Source organism: Drosophila navojoa, chromosome 5 (assembly GCF_054131105.1).
Source record: "Drosophila navojoa isolate 15081-1374.11 chromosome 5, UAZ_NAV_1.0, whole genome shotgun sequence".
Taxonomy (NCBI): Eukaryota; Metazoa; Arthropoda; class Insecta; order Diptera; family Drosophilidae; genus Drosophila; species Drosophila navojoa.
Window position 1 is genome coordinate 6,840,370 of NC_142893.1, and position 15,076 is coordinate 6,855,445.

A 15,076-nucleotide genomic window follows, 5' to 3' on the forward strand; every position below is an offset into this window, starting at 1 on the left:
TAACTGTATCTGGATCTGATTAGCTAGATAGATAGTCTCTCTTAATGTTCACTTTGCCAAGTTATCACTGTAGCTCTATCAGCATCATATGGATTATGCATCCGATATATCTAGCTTTTTCCTTATCTAATAAAGTTAGCAATGTAAAACTCTTGTTATACTCAACGTTCCCTCTGCCGAGTTACTACTGTATCTGTATCTGATGGATTGTGTATCTGAGTAGCTGCATGTCAGGCAATCATTGGCAACCAGTTTTTCTGTTGTTGTTGTTGTTTTTTGCTCCATCTTCGTGCTGGCTGCGTATGGAGCAGCATTCTCTTTTATCTTATCTCGTTGGGAGCGTCTAAGTAAGAGCCTGGTTAAGTCGAATTTTAATCTTATCTGTCCGCCACTAAGTAGTGCAAACAGCAGAAACACAAAAAAAAAAAAAAAAAAATAATAATAATAATAATAATAACAACAAACGAACCTCAACACGAGCAATTCAAAAGTATTTCTCGAGTGCGTTGTCATTGTAAATTGTTCAGATATTAAAACAAGACGAAAAACGTAAAATGATTTCCTTAAAAGTACAAACAAATACGATTATATATCGTTCATTATGTGAAGAGTTTAAACTCGGTTCGCCTTGTGCGAGCTGAGCACAAACTGAGAAATGAAAAAACATTTCTGGCAAATTGCGCCCTAAATTTTGGAACAGTTAAGCAAATAGCAAACAGAGACACTTACGTAGAACCCACGAAAAATTTGTTCTCTGAATTCCACAGAAATAACAAGCTCATTGTGAATTTGCCATTTAAGCAGGTTGGATTTTTATAGTCGTTAGCTGTTGGTATATACATATAGAGGAAATCCATCTGGGAAATTTTAATGGGGTTATATTCTGTATCCTGTTCCAATTGACAGTTATTTTGTATGTAAATAGAAATTGTTTAAAAATTTGATAAAATTATATTTGTTGATATTTTTTCAAAAATTTTAATATTATAAAATATGTTTCTATTAATATTTAAATAGATATTGAAATCAGGAATTATTATTAATTATTCAATATTATTATTTCTTTAAAGAGATATTAAAATATTTTTTTATCTATGTAATTTTTTGTTGATTAAATTTTTGAAATTTATTTAAACGATATTTATTTATTCTACAAATTAAAAGACCACAAAAAAAATTTAAAATACTAATATAATACCAATAATAATACTAATATATAATACTAATATAATTTAATGTATTTAAAATATATTATCAATATAAATATTACATTTCTTTAATTATTTTTAATTATTATTATTATTATTATTTGTTTTTTTTTTTTTTTTCATTATAATCAAAATTTTGATTATTTTTGTTGTTGTATTATAAATACACATTTATATTTCTTTATCAAATATTCAATCAAATCTTTATCTAGCACCTTTTCATTGCATTTTTCGTGTCAGATCTGATTATTTTCACATAGCTTGTAGTTTCTTTTCTTTACATATGAGAAATGTCATTTTTTTTTTTAAACATGTTTTGGCTTAGCTTTTGATAAGATACCAAGTTTTATGTTATTTTTAAATTTAATCTGTTTTTGTTTTTGGGCTAATTTGATGCGCAGCTCTGATAAAGTGAGTGCTGCAAATATTTTCATGATGATACAAAAAAAGCAAGTGCTAGATAGTTATAGAAAAATATATATAAATCAATAAATCATACAAATATTCATGTATATATACATATAATGCTTTCAGCATCTACAATGAAAATTCCTCTAGATATTTGCTTTTCATGAGCTTTACATATTTTTACTTTGTGAATAGCAATTGCTATAGATTTTATAGTTATATTATTAAGACTATATATACCATCTTATAGGCAAGTGTTATACCTATGTGTTTACATATCTGCATTTAAAATTTTCCCAAGATCTTAATACGTTTTTCTAGTCATAATTGTGGAAATTTATTGTCGCACATCTGGCAGGCATAGATATATAGATATATATATATCTATGTAATTACTAACTAGTTTGTTTTTCTTTATTATAATTATTTCTGAATTTCCAAGTGCAGTCTCTGCCTCTCTCACTCTCCTCCCCTCGCCCTCTGCTGCTTTCTCTAACTCTCTCACTCTCGTTTGTTCTGCTCCCGTTGATGGTTTTACAATTTGTATTTGCTTTTTGCCAAAGTGCTTGGAATGTGCTGTGCAAATATTTGTGACACACACACACACACGTGCACACACACACATTTAGTGAGTGTTCTGCTTTTCGTTTCGTTTTCATTTCATCTCATCTCGCGCTCGATTTGATAAGCGTTAATGACCTTGCCACCAACGACCTTCACATCCTGTGCGCTCACAAATGGCGGAAGTAAACATATTTCCAAAGAAGAAGAAGAAGCAGCTGAGTAACAATAGCAGGGTATATCCGAAAGGAAGATTTTTGATAGCGAAATACGAGCGTGTTTAGGTAGTTGGAAAGATCGCAGCGAAGGCTGGAACTGAGGCTGTGGCTGTGGCTGGGACTGAGGCTGTGGCTGTGGCATGTGGCATAAATAATGCCAAGGTGTAGGTGCGAGTGAGGGTCTATGTGTGTGTGTGTGTGTGTTGCGGGTGTTTGCTGTCAGTTACCAAGAAGCGCATTCACAGCATTTTTTGCTTGCAGTTGCTGCCGCTGCCGCCGCTGCTGCTGCTGCTGCTGCTGCTGCTGCTGCTGCAAGTGAAGCGCAGCGCGCAGTAAAGCAAACGTTGAACTTGCTGCTGCCTGCCACAAGAGTTGGTGGCAACAACAATTGTTGATTGCTGTTGCTCCGCAAAGCCCTTTTCTGTAGATGTTTGCGGAAATCCGAGCGAACGAATTAAATTTAATTGTAAATTTATGCGTCTTGTTGCTGTGTGAATGCCGCAGCGCCATGCGATCTGCGCTAGCTTCGCCTTTTGTCAGCTGCTGCTTGCTACCTGTGAGAATCGACAAAAATTATAATGAATCGCACAGCGAGAGCCAAAGCCTTGCAGCTAAATGCAAACACACTGAGAGCCGCTGGCAGAGATCGTAGAGCTGGCAGCGTTCAGGTAAAAGCTAATCACAGCATAAGCGAGCAGGTAAAACAGTTTCATTCATGTTGTTGTTGCTGCTGTTGTTGTTGTTGTTGTTGCTGTTGTTGTCAAGTAGTTTGTTACGCTTGTTAGTAGCAGTTGAGAGACTGCGGCCATTTGAACAGAATTTATGACAGTCACAGTTCAGGGACAGCCACAGCCACAGAGCACTCTCAACTTTATCGGGCAACTTAATCTCGCAGACAACTCTTTTATTTGAGTTTTTGCAAACGGCGACAACCCTGGCATAGCTGAAAATTGTTTCGCTGATAAGCGACTGTGGAAATGACATGGGTGTTAATGCCATAAAGTCGGGTATTAACTACCTTCAAGTACTCGAACGAGGAGAAAAAAACAAAAACAAAACAAAACTCTCTGAGCCCAGCCGAGCTGAGCTGCTGTGAAAATAAGTAAATTGCTAGCGAGAATTCTTGGTACGCCAGATTGGGATCTGTAGATGCAGTAGATAGCGTTGGAAAATAAAGAAAAAAATTATAGAAAAAAAAAACAAATTTTTTACTGTTGTTTTTTTTTTTTTTAATTTATTCTTTGTTGCTTAGTTTTTCTTTTAGTTATTTGATTAGACTTGCATTGAAAATACCTTATAGCTAATTCATTAGCTTTATATATTGGCAAAGTATTCATAAATTATATACATTTATTTATTATTTATTTCATATGTATTTATTTATTACAATAATTATTTTTTTTGGATGGATGTATTTTCCTCTTGATTTTTTTTTAATATTTTATAAATCTCTGAGCGCAATATTTTACTCGCCAAATAATGATCTAATGATCTATGAGATCTGTTTTCAGTCGTTCTAGAGACTACATAAATGATCCGCTCTTTCGGCGCCTTTTCGAAAAGAATTTTTTAAACAACGCGGAAAATTGTTTTTGTTGACATGCAAGCAGAAGAAATTATTATTTCTTAAACAATTTATTTCCGGTATTTTAATGTCAAAAAAGCATTAACCATTTATACATTTGTGAATGTAGTAAGCACAGGCAATTATTAAAAAATATTTTAAAATTGTTTATATGGCAATTATAAACAATTTGACTATATATTTCTTTAATTTGTTCTTTTTAACTTAGATTAAATATTATATATATACACTGAATTTTGTATACCTTCTGAAGTTCCTCAAATGGTTTCTAATTATTTGCTTCACTTTCCTTTCATTTGAAATATTCCTCAAAAAAGATCTATCCATATCCATGTCTTGCTTTGTATTATCTTACATTGTATTAAGATTTCGTCGACTCATCAATCACCTATTCACGCCGAAATGTCAATTTCTGTTAGATAGATAATAATTTATGCTTGCGTCAAACATAACACCATAAAACGTTTGCCTTAAATCGAACTATTTAAATATTCCGCATCAAGATTGAGAATCTTAATTGTGAATAATAGCGATATGATTGCTATCTGACTCGGCTCGGCTCGGCTCGTCTGGTTCTTCATTCCCACAGTAAATACTGTATGGCTAAACGCATATTTAAATCGCATCTATTATAAGAAATTCCTGTTTAGGATCTGAGAGAGAGAGAGAGAGGGGAGCTGAAGCGAGAGCTGTCTGTCTATGTAATATACTCGCCGTCATCTGATTAGAGCCTGTTTGTGACCTCGCTTGTTTTGTGGAATTTATTGGACTACCTGATATCTACCAATAAGCACACACACACACATAAACTTGTTCGCCTGGGCGTGGCAAAGGGGGTCTACGCCGGCTTGGGGTGCTCGAAGAGCTTGTCTGCAGCTGTTAACTGTGCCCATTTCGCTGGCGCCAGTGTTTTGGCCATGTTTTTCCGCATTTTTCACGATTGACCAAAAAAAAAAAAAAAAAAAAAATAAGAAAACTGAGAAAAAAGAAAGAAATACAAAAACAAAAGACAAACCAAAAATGTCATTTTGCATTTTAGCAGTCAAAAGTGTCTAATTTCGCTTTTAGCGCAATAAAAAACTAAAGTTAAAAAAAAAAAAAAAACAAAAAGAAACAACCAGAAAAATATAATTAAAATGCGTTAATAGGCAATGCTCGGCTACAGGATGCCTGGTAGAAGTTGGTTCTATTTAGGGCGTTATTCAAAAAGTAAAAATTTCTGGAACTAGCATTACTTTTGCATAATATGTATATCAAATTTGGTAATTCTAGCTTAGAAAGTGTGCGAGATATTCGTATGCATAAGAGATTACGGATGAGCTGATGAAGTAGTAGTAGTAATAGTACGACTGGGCCTTTATGTAGAGATCAATTCATATTTAATTAGCTTAGAAGTATTTTATTTATAAATTGAGGAACTTTCTTTTCGTATACTTCAAATATTTCATTCCATTTCCTGCTATCGGAAGTAAATCTCAGGATTGACAATCTGAATTCCATTTGCTCCTAGCTTAGGTCTGCGTTACACAGAAGAATTTGATACAGATTTATAGATTTAAACAGATTTAAATTTTAATATATTTATTATTTTAAACTAAATTTAGATACTCTAAAATATTAAGAAATTAATATTAAATGCTTTAGCATCATTCAATGTCAATTGCTTAGATTTTGTAGTAAATAAATCTATTAAAAACTCTAAATTTGATCTACTAAGGGCTACATAGTCTACCTACCTGAAATCTTCAATAAACCCTGTCCATAAAATATTAATAAATTAATATTAAATGCCTTAGCATTCATTATTCAATGCCTTAGCATTATTCACTCCCCAAACAAACACAGCATACCCCTCTCACAATGGGCTACAGGGTAGCCTGACATAAAATCAGTTATAGGCCAAATCTTGGCTGCGTGGCAGAAGCTCAGCTGCTGCCTTTGGCCATAATTAACCTAGCTGTTGTTGTTGTTGCTGCTGCTGCTGCTGCTGCTGTTGTCTGTTGTCTGTTGCCTGTAGGCTGTTGCCTGTTTTTGGGCAGCAGCTTTCACGCACACAGCACAGGAGCAACAGTTGCCGCCAGCATTGGCAATGTCAATGCACTTGAAGGCAGCTAGACTCGCCGCTGTTAGCCTGGCTAACTGGCAGTCAGGCAATCGTATGTCGCAGATTTATCTCTCTCCCTCTCTCTCCCTCTCGCACACTCTGCGCGTACTTTGCCCCCACAAAAAGAAATAGATGGAAGGCAAGAAACAGTCGAGGCGCTCTCTTCTAACTGGCCGCTGAGACTCTGGAGCGCAGTCAGTTTTGTCAACTGCAACAGAAACTGGATTTCTATTCGAGCAAAAAAAAAGAATCAAAAGGGGTGGTGGGGGGGGGAGTGGATTTTCTCTTCTCATAATTATGCATTAAACACTTGAAGTTTTGACGTTGCAGCTGGGCGTCGCTGCGATTTGCATATGGAAACCATAGAAACCAGATGACATAAACTGAAACTGAAATGAACAAGTTGAGGAGGTTTTTGCTGCTGCGTGGGCAACACAGAGCAGGCAAAAACAAATCGCATTTGAAAATATGTGTGAGTGTGCGTGTGTGTGTGAAAACTTGTTTATTGGCTTAGCAGAAGGTTTTTGGGCTGCTGCCCTCTTGGGTCAATGTTATGTAAACCTGGTTCACTTTTCACACAAACTGCAGCAAAAGCAAACATAATAAGAGGCGCGCATATTACACAAATAACAACAACAGCAGCAGCAGCAACAGCAACAGCAACAGCAGCGGCAGCAGCAACAATAAATAACTTGGCCAAAGCAATCGATTCAATTTTGTTGGCTCTACGAAGCTGCATTCCAAAGATGCGCAACAGACAGCGATAAGAAAAAGTGCAACAGCAACAGCAGCAACAACAGCAGCAACAGCAACAACAGCAACAGCAATAAAATATGTCGCCAGCCAAAAAATGAGAAATAATCATTTAACAAAAAAAAAAAAAAAACACAGAAAATTAAAATGAAAAGTGAAATGTGTCTTGCATAATATATAATATATAATAATAATAATAATAATATCATCATTATGATTACAACTATTTTTGTTTGTTGATTTATGTGCCAATTGTTTATATATAATTTCTTGTGTTGTTGTAGCGTCGCCCTAAAATGCTGGCAACAAGGTGTTAAAAAAACAATTTTCAAACATAAACGAAACGAAAACTACAAAGCAAAGCAAAGGAAAGAAAGAAAAACGACAAAGTGGAGGAGGCGGAGGAGGAGTAGAAGCAGCAGCAGCAGCAGTAGATAATCCCAGCAGCAGCAATTATCTAAATGAAAATGCGAAATCATCAAGAAAACGGAAATCATCAGCAGAGCTCAGCCACGACGACAGCAATAGTAGCAACAGCAACAGCAACAGCAACGTTAACAGCAACAACAACAGCAACAGCTACAACAGCAACTGTGACAATGCCTTTGGATAGCAACAAAATGGACAACGCCAATGGCAATCACAACAGCAACATCAGTAACTCCAACAACAACAATCACAACAACAATCACAACAGCAACAGCAACATCAACATCAGCAGCAACAACAACAGCAATGGACAAACCGACAAACTGTCCAAGTTGTTGCTGCCCGCACTTAAGAACAACTCCAAGGATGCCTCGCTAACCCAATCACAATCACAATCGCAGTCACAGTCACAGTCACCGTCGCCGTCACAGTTGCAATTGCAATCGCAGCGTAGGCAACAGCAATTTACGCCCCTCAATGTTTCGGATGCGGCCAGCAATGCCAGCTTTAGTTCCGCATCAGTTGCCGGCTCCATACAGGTAAGAGTTGCCCAAAAAGAAATAATCAAACTTTAAGCCAAAGACATAAAAAATACCAAAAAAAAAAACAAGGTACTTAAATGAAGTGGGCTCTATGGAGGTTGGCTAGCCTAGACAACAATGATACCCTGTAATGGAATATCTTAAGCTATACATTTGGCTAAATTGCCTTAGAGTAGACTTGTGATTCCATGAGAAATAATGAACGATTGCTTGTGTAACTATCGATATATTATAGACCTATCGATGGGTAGTGACATATTGTGGGTTTTCTACTTTCATTTTATATAGTCTTTTTAGGAATTGCTGTTGAGTTTACAATTCAGTTGGCTATGTAGGAATCGTTAGTTTTTAGTGCGCACTATTATCGATAGCCACATCGACATGCCTTTACCTAAGCGAATGAGCTGTATAATTGTCAAAATATACAACAAATTATTGAGACTACTTCTTAAGGAACGATTATATATATCATGTGTATATATTATAAATGTAATCGATACATATAATGTATATACATATGTTATATCTATTGAAAATATAATCGATCCACTTGTAATCGATTGCATGATTATCGATACTTTTTTGTTAATTTTTTTTTTCGTGTTTCATGTTTTCTATATTATTTTGAATTCTTCTTTAAAAATAGCTTTTGAATCGATACAATCTAGAACCCATCGATAGATTGTAAAGGATTTTATTTATTGTCGATAGCTGTTTCGCCATGATTTTAATATGCTTCCAAGTTTTCTATAATATGTTATTATACTGCCAAATACTATTAAATAAATCAAAAAAAAATATTTAGAAGAGATTCTAATGCTCTTTACATATGCTCCTGTGCTCATCATAGCCACTCCTCGTCCAGCCATCAGCTACAGGGTATTGCCAACAACTTAAGAGAAAAAAACTTTGCCAACCGGTTTGCCGCTGCCGGCTTCGACTTTGGCTTCATCGCTCTGCTCGCTCTGTCTGCATTTGTTTCTGTTTCTGTTTCGGTATTTTTTTCTTTTTTTATTATTCTTGTTAATAAATCCTCAAAGCGCGCAGAATTCCAATCGTTCAGTCGCTGACTCACGCTCGGGCCCACAGTTCCACAGTTTTTAGTCTCCGTTCTCCGGTCTTCGCTCTCCACTCTCCGCTCTCCGCTCTTCAGTCTGCTGCCACGGCAAAAGTGAAGGCTTAAACAAACAGAAATTTAACTTTGATCGTCGTCGATGTCGATTTACATGGCCGGCAAAAAAAAAGTTAAAAAACAAAAAAAAAATGGAAGCGGAAAATATATGTATAATTCCTTTTTATCTCTATCTCTCCCTCTTTCTCTCTGTCTCTTTTGTTTTGGCCCACGCACAGTGGGTCGGAATTCGTTTTTGAGGCACGGCACGGCACGGCATGGCACGGCATGGCACGGCCTGCATTGACACCGCTGCAGGTTCCTAATTGAATTATGAGTTTGACCTCCATTTGCGTGTTGCTTAACCCGATGCTCGCATTTTCGATTTTCGATTTTTCGGTTTTCGTTTTCGAAATCACGATACTGTGTCACTCAGGCGACAAAACGGTACTTTTGAAGGAATGATGAGGAGGATGGGAAGTGGTGGGGAGGGAAGGGGGGCTCACTCAGAGGGAGATTTTGAATGGAGCATTGCGGTTTATTCGCATGTCTCATGCAAAGGATCGTTATTATGAAATGACAGCGAGAGATAATGAATGAAACCGTAGAAATGTTGTTTTTGTCTTGGCATGTCATGTCATGTCTTCTCAATGGATGAGTAGCTTCCCAGCAGATGGGAATACATATTTATGGGTATTCGATTAATTGAGGTTGGCTTTAGTTATTATATATCAAAGAGATGGACTGTATGTATTATGGAAATGCGAATTGGTTGAGGTGGAAGAATCTAGATGAGGTTGAGATAAAAAGGGATAGATTGGAGTTTATAGATTGCATGGTATGTATAATTGAAGGGGAAAGGATAACAAGAGGATAGCAGACGAGAGCTACAATGATTGTGAGATTGAAAAATATTGATGAATAAATCTGGAAATCATATTTTAATACTTGACTAAAAAAGAGTTGTTGAAGGTATGAAGGATTATATATTTCCTATAAATGTATGTGTTCTTAAGGCTCCATTGTCATCTGAATAAAATAAAATACCTTTATTTATTTCTCAAATAATTAAAATTTCGTCTGGCCTATTCAAGCATTTCTCTTCTAGCTTAGCTCAGATATTATAATATTAATACATTTGGTTTGCTTTCATCTCCTAGCAGATGATATCATCTGTAAGAACTGTAAAACTTTTTCTTCTCTTTTTTTTTGGCTAAAATAATATTTATTTTTAGAAATTCGATTATAACGCACATTCTTAAGTTTCTATAGAATATCTTTTCGACGTTGCCTATCACTACTTCTCACAGCTCACATTCTAACTCTATCGCTATCTCTATTTCGCTCTCGTTCTCTCTCGCATTCACACACATTCTTTGGCCACCAGCTGTAAGCACGATTCCAGTTCAGTTCCATTTGCTATAGTTTTTTATGGACAGACATACACATGTCTATGTATGTCTGGCCGTCACCCATTAACCTTTAACTGAATTATAGAGTTTATTGTAGAACAGGGCCGCGCTATGGCATCATGCCCGATGATCATTACGAACCCAATAATCAATTCGAAAACGGATTGCTCTTGCTTCTAAATGCAAAATAATTTACCAAATTAACGGTACCATTATCAACAGCGACGATCCGATCAATCAAAGTGAATCCGATCAATTAAATGTTGCCTCCAAGCGTTGCACGAACCACAAAGTGAGTGAGATAGAGAGAGAGAGAGAGAGAGAGAGAGAGAGAGAGAGAGAGCGAGTGAGTAGACAAAGTAAATGGGTTATGGAAGAGAATAGAAACACATAGAAGAAACAGAAGAAATGCGACGAAGTGAATGTCTATGGCTGGACGGGGGGAGGGGAGCTGGGGCGAAGGGCACTTGAACTATGTGAATTGGAACAGCTTCGACCTTATCACTATGCAGTGAAAAATACTCGCATTCACACACACACACGCACATACACACACACATACACACACTGAGCCTCTTCTTATTGTTTAGCGCTTTTGACTGGAAAGTTGCGGGAGTAAAGAGAATGCGTTGATTAATCATCTGCTTTTTTTTTTGCATGTTGCGAATTTTGAACTTGAGAGAGAGAGAGGGGGGACGATAGAGGGCAGGCATGTTTATCGATAGTTCCATTGGCAGGTTATTGAACTACTCAGCGCTGCGGGCCAATTTTTTATTTTTTATTTTTTACTTACCTACAATGCATATGCCGCGCGCGTATTTGTTACATTTTTTCTTCAGCTTCTTCTTGTTGTTGTTGTGGCGTTCTGTGAGCAAACGCTAATTGCTCTATGGCCGTGCCTCATGCCGTTGCGACGTGTGCTTTAGTTCCAGTTATTAGACATGACTCCATCTGCCCGAGCAGCGCAGAGCAGAGAGCAGAGCGCGGCCATTGATGGTGGTCCAAGGCAGGCAGGCAAGCAGGCTGGAAAGCTGGAAGGCGAGCAGTAGGAGCAGACGGGAAGGCCAAGCTAGAAAGCTGGAAGGCGAGCATGAGGAGCAGACGGGAAAGGCCAAGCTAGAAAGCTGGAAGGCGAGCAGGCAGGCAAAGCAGGCTGGCACTCAACCCAACTGCATTTGCCTCTCTATGCCCCTCTCTCTCTCTCGCTCCCTCTTACTTAAGCTTAGAACAAGTTTTTGGGGTGATTTTTGCATCGATTAGGCGCATTCCAAGCATCGCCTTTGCTTGTGGGCGTGGCGAGCAGACGACGCGCAAGCCTTAGCTATTTATAGCTGCAATCAAATTAATTGCAGCCACGCCCACTTGCAGCGCTGACAAAACGAAGCAGCAGAAGAGAAAAAAACTGTAATGCAACAGCCGCCGCGGCCGCTTGACGAAGGTCGCGCGGCTTTTGTCTCTTGTGTCTCTTTTGATTTTGATTTTTCTATGCTTTTTGTTTGCCTTCAGATGAACGCGCAGATTTCCACAGAAATAAAAAACATATTTATCTATTTATGTACATTAAATACATAATATTTTGTCTTTCGTTGTAAGAGCTGCTGTTGCTTTTTTTTTTTGTTTCTTTTCTTTTTTTTCTGTCGAATCAGGCGAAACACTTGACGCGCTGCATTTGGAATTTTCTTTTTTTGGTATTTTTCCATTTTGGCCCTTCGGTAATGTAAAGTTCAAGTGGTCAAGCGCACTTTTTGCTATGTGTGGCTCAGATCCAAGAGCTGGCCGAGGCTGGGCCGAGGCTTGTCCATATGCCTCTTAATTGCTGCTTCATTTCCGTGAACTGTCTCGCTTTCGTTTTGCCCCACGGAAATGATCGCATATTTTGCCAAACAACATTGAGCGCAAGAGAGATCAACACAAACAAGAGCTCCCCCCGAGCGGGCTCTTGGCTTGGCTTAGAGCTCACCATTGTTGCGCAATTAGGGCGGCTTTAAGCTAACGCCTCCTTTTTTTCTTCATATATATATACCCTGCAAATAATTAGAGTGGATTTTTGTGGTGGCTGTGAATGGATCGGATTTTTGTGTTGTTCCCATACCCTAAAACTTTTTAATGTCTTTATTGTCTTTTTATAATTATTTATGTCCAAGAAAGAAAAACTAAGAGTTCGAATAGCTAACATAAATTACAAAATATTTAAAGAAATTTAAATTTAAATAATAAATTAATTTTTTCTATAATTTTTCTTTATATAGAACAAATAATAATGAATAGAACAAATAATAATGAATCCAAATAAAAAGCAACAAATCATTTTTTTATAAAGTCTCTTAAATATTAAAAAAAAAAAAAAATTTAAATTAGAAATAAATTTTTCTATAAATTTATAAATAATTCTTCATAAAGAAAATTATTAAAAACTAAAAGCAAATTCTCTTAAATCTGAGATATTTTGCTTATATTATTTTTTAAATTTTTCGTTAAAATTTTTTTTATATATATATATATATATATATATATATATTTTCCATTAACATAATTTTTATTCAACTTTTTTTTTGTATTAATTTTTAGTATTATTTTTTTTTATAATTTAATTTATTTTTTTTAATTTATATTATGTTTTTAAATTATTATTGTTTATTTTATTGTATTCTTATCTTTATTATTTATATTAATCTTTAATTTTAATTAAAATTGATATTTATTTTGGCTTTCCTTCTCACTCGTTCTGTTGGCCTCTTTCATCGAATTCTTACACATATGCCCCATCTCTTTCTCACGCGCAATCTAGCTTACATAATTCACTCCAACTACTCCCCATTTCAAAGACTAATATGTTTTGACATTTCTATGGCCATAGCTGAAATATTTAGTTAATAAATAAATGTCATTGTCTCAGCTACCATTTAGGGTATTTTGTGCGCATTGTTTGATCGTGTTTCGACTTGTTTGCTTTCTTTCTGCCGTTTGCTGTTTGCTGTTATTTCATTTTCATTTCCAATGCTCGAAAGCAACAAACCTCAACTGGACGCTCGCTCATTAGTTTTTCTAACTCTGGAGCCGTCGAACTCGTTTCTCAGCAATTAATTAATGCCAAGCGAGCAAACAGGCAACAAGAACAGGCAACAATGCCGCTAAATTCTAGCCAGATTCCAGCTAAATTGTTTGCGCTTGTCTTTGAACTTGAGCCGACCGACTAAAGCTCCCCAGCTTCCCCTGCTCCAGCAGCTCTTCAGTCCCTCTGGCTTGTAGTTAGCTTGAACGTCAATACTTTGCATTTTTTCAACAGAAAATTATAACAAATAATTGCAACGCTCACAATTTGCCAGAGAGAGAGAGAGATAGAGTGAGGGGTTGCCACGAGGTGAGCTGCGCTTGACAGGCGACAGGTGCAAAAGTTTCACCTTTTGCATTGTTTAAGGCCAACGGCTCGTAGCTCTCGGCTCTCAGCTCTCAGCTCCCAGGTCTTGGCCATTGGCATATTGAGCATTTCTTGTTAATTAATTAACAGGCCAAGTGAAAATGCATTTTGGCCCGTTTACATTGGATTTCTATATGTATATATGCTACATATACATTGTTTATTTATCTTTGTTTTTTTTTTATGGCTAGTTCTTTACCCCCACACACGACTGGGAAATTTCACTTTTGTTTCACACAAAGCCAACGAAAATTTTCGTGTGTGTGTGCGTTTTTTTTTTTTTCTTTTGAGGTCACAAAAGACTTGTTCCCGGGCGCTCCAAAAAAATAAAAAGCCAACTGCCTCTCAGGTTGCTGTTGTTGTTGTTGCTGTTGCTGTTGGAGTTGCTGCTGCTGTTGACTCCATTGAAATTCTTGAGCTGCTGTTGCTGGCAACCGCAAATGAACTGCGTGCATGTTGTTAACTGCCCCTCAGCTACCTCCCCCTGCCGTCCGCCTCTCTCTCTCTCCCTGTCCAACTCCCCCCTAGCGCCTCTCTCTGGCTCTGTCTGTAATTTAATGCCAACTTAGAAGCTTTTCAAGCCTTTGCGAGGCACGCAAGAAGCAAAAATAAGAAAAAATTCCTCACATCCCGGACAGCTGCCCTTGCGAAAACATGAAATAAGTAAGAGTGCTCCAGTTCACAAGTGCATGACTAGCCAAATACCCTGTAAGGTCTAAACTATGATAATGCACTGTCTCTTTCGTTCTCTCTCTCTCTTTTCTATCTCTCTCTCTTTCTCTTTTGTATCTCTCTTTTGTATCTCTCTCTTTGAAACACACTCATTCTATGAGTCAATCTCTCTCTCTTTTCTATCTCTCTCTCTCGTTTCTATTCTTCGCTCTCTCTCTCTCTCTCTCTCTCTCTCTCTCTCTCTCTCTCTCTCTTTGACTCTCGATCTATATTGATTCGCGTGCTTGATGTATTTTATCTATATACTTTGAATATTTTTCCAAGTAAAGTTTATTTTTTAAATTTATTAAATTTAGAAAAATTTAATAATATGCCTATAATTAAAAAAAAAAATTAAACTAATGAATATATAAAAATATAATAAGAATTTTTTATTGCATTTAAAACAATATATATATTAATAAACATTTTTTTACAATTTCTGTAATATATTCTTCTATATATAGAATGCTAGATAAATAGATTTGAATAGCTCTTTAAAGGAAGTTTATCATATCCTTTTGCTATTCACTTCTAGGGTATAAATATGCAAACTTTCGATCCAGTTGCAATGCCATGTGACAGACATTGGAGAATCTGAAGACATGATATGCCA

The 15,076-nt window shown here is 36.5% G+C and overlaps 1 protein-coding gene across 3 annotated transcripts in view; it reads left to right on the forward strand.

The window, feature by feature from the left end:
- Window positions 1-15,076, forward strand: part of Shrm (shroom) — a 68,111-nt gene that overhangs the window by 3,099 nt on the left and 49,936 nt on the right. For all 3 annotated transcript variants that reach the window (XM_089260755.1, XM_089260754.1, XM_030383721.2), the window contains exon 2: window positions 7,122-7,805. In XM_089260755.1, coding sequence (XP_089116881.1) covers window positions 7,299-7,805 — 507 coding nt within the window. In that variant the 5' untranslated portion in view covers window positions 7,122-7,298. The remainder of the gene's footprint in view (window positions 1-7,121; window positions 7,806-15,076) is intronic.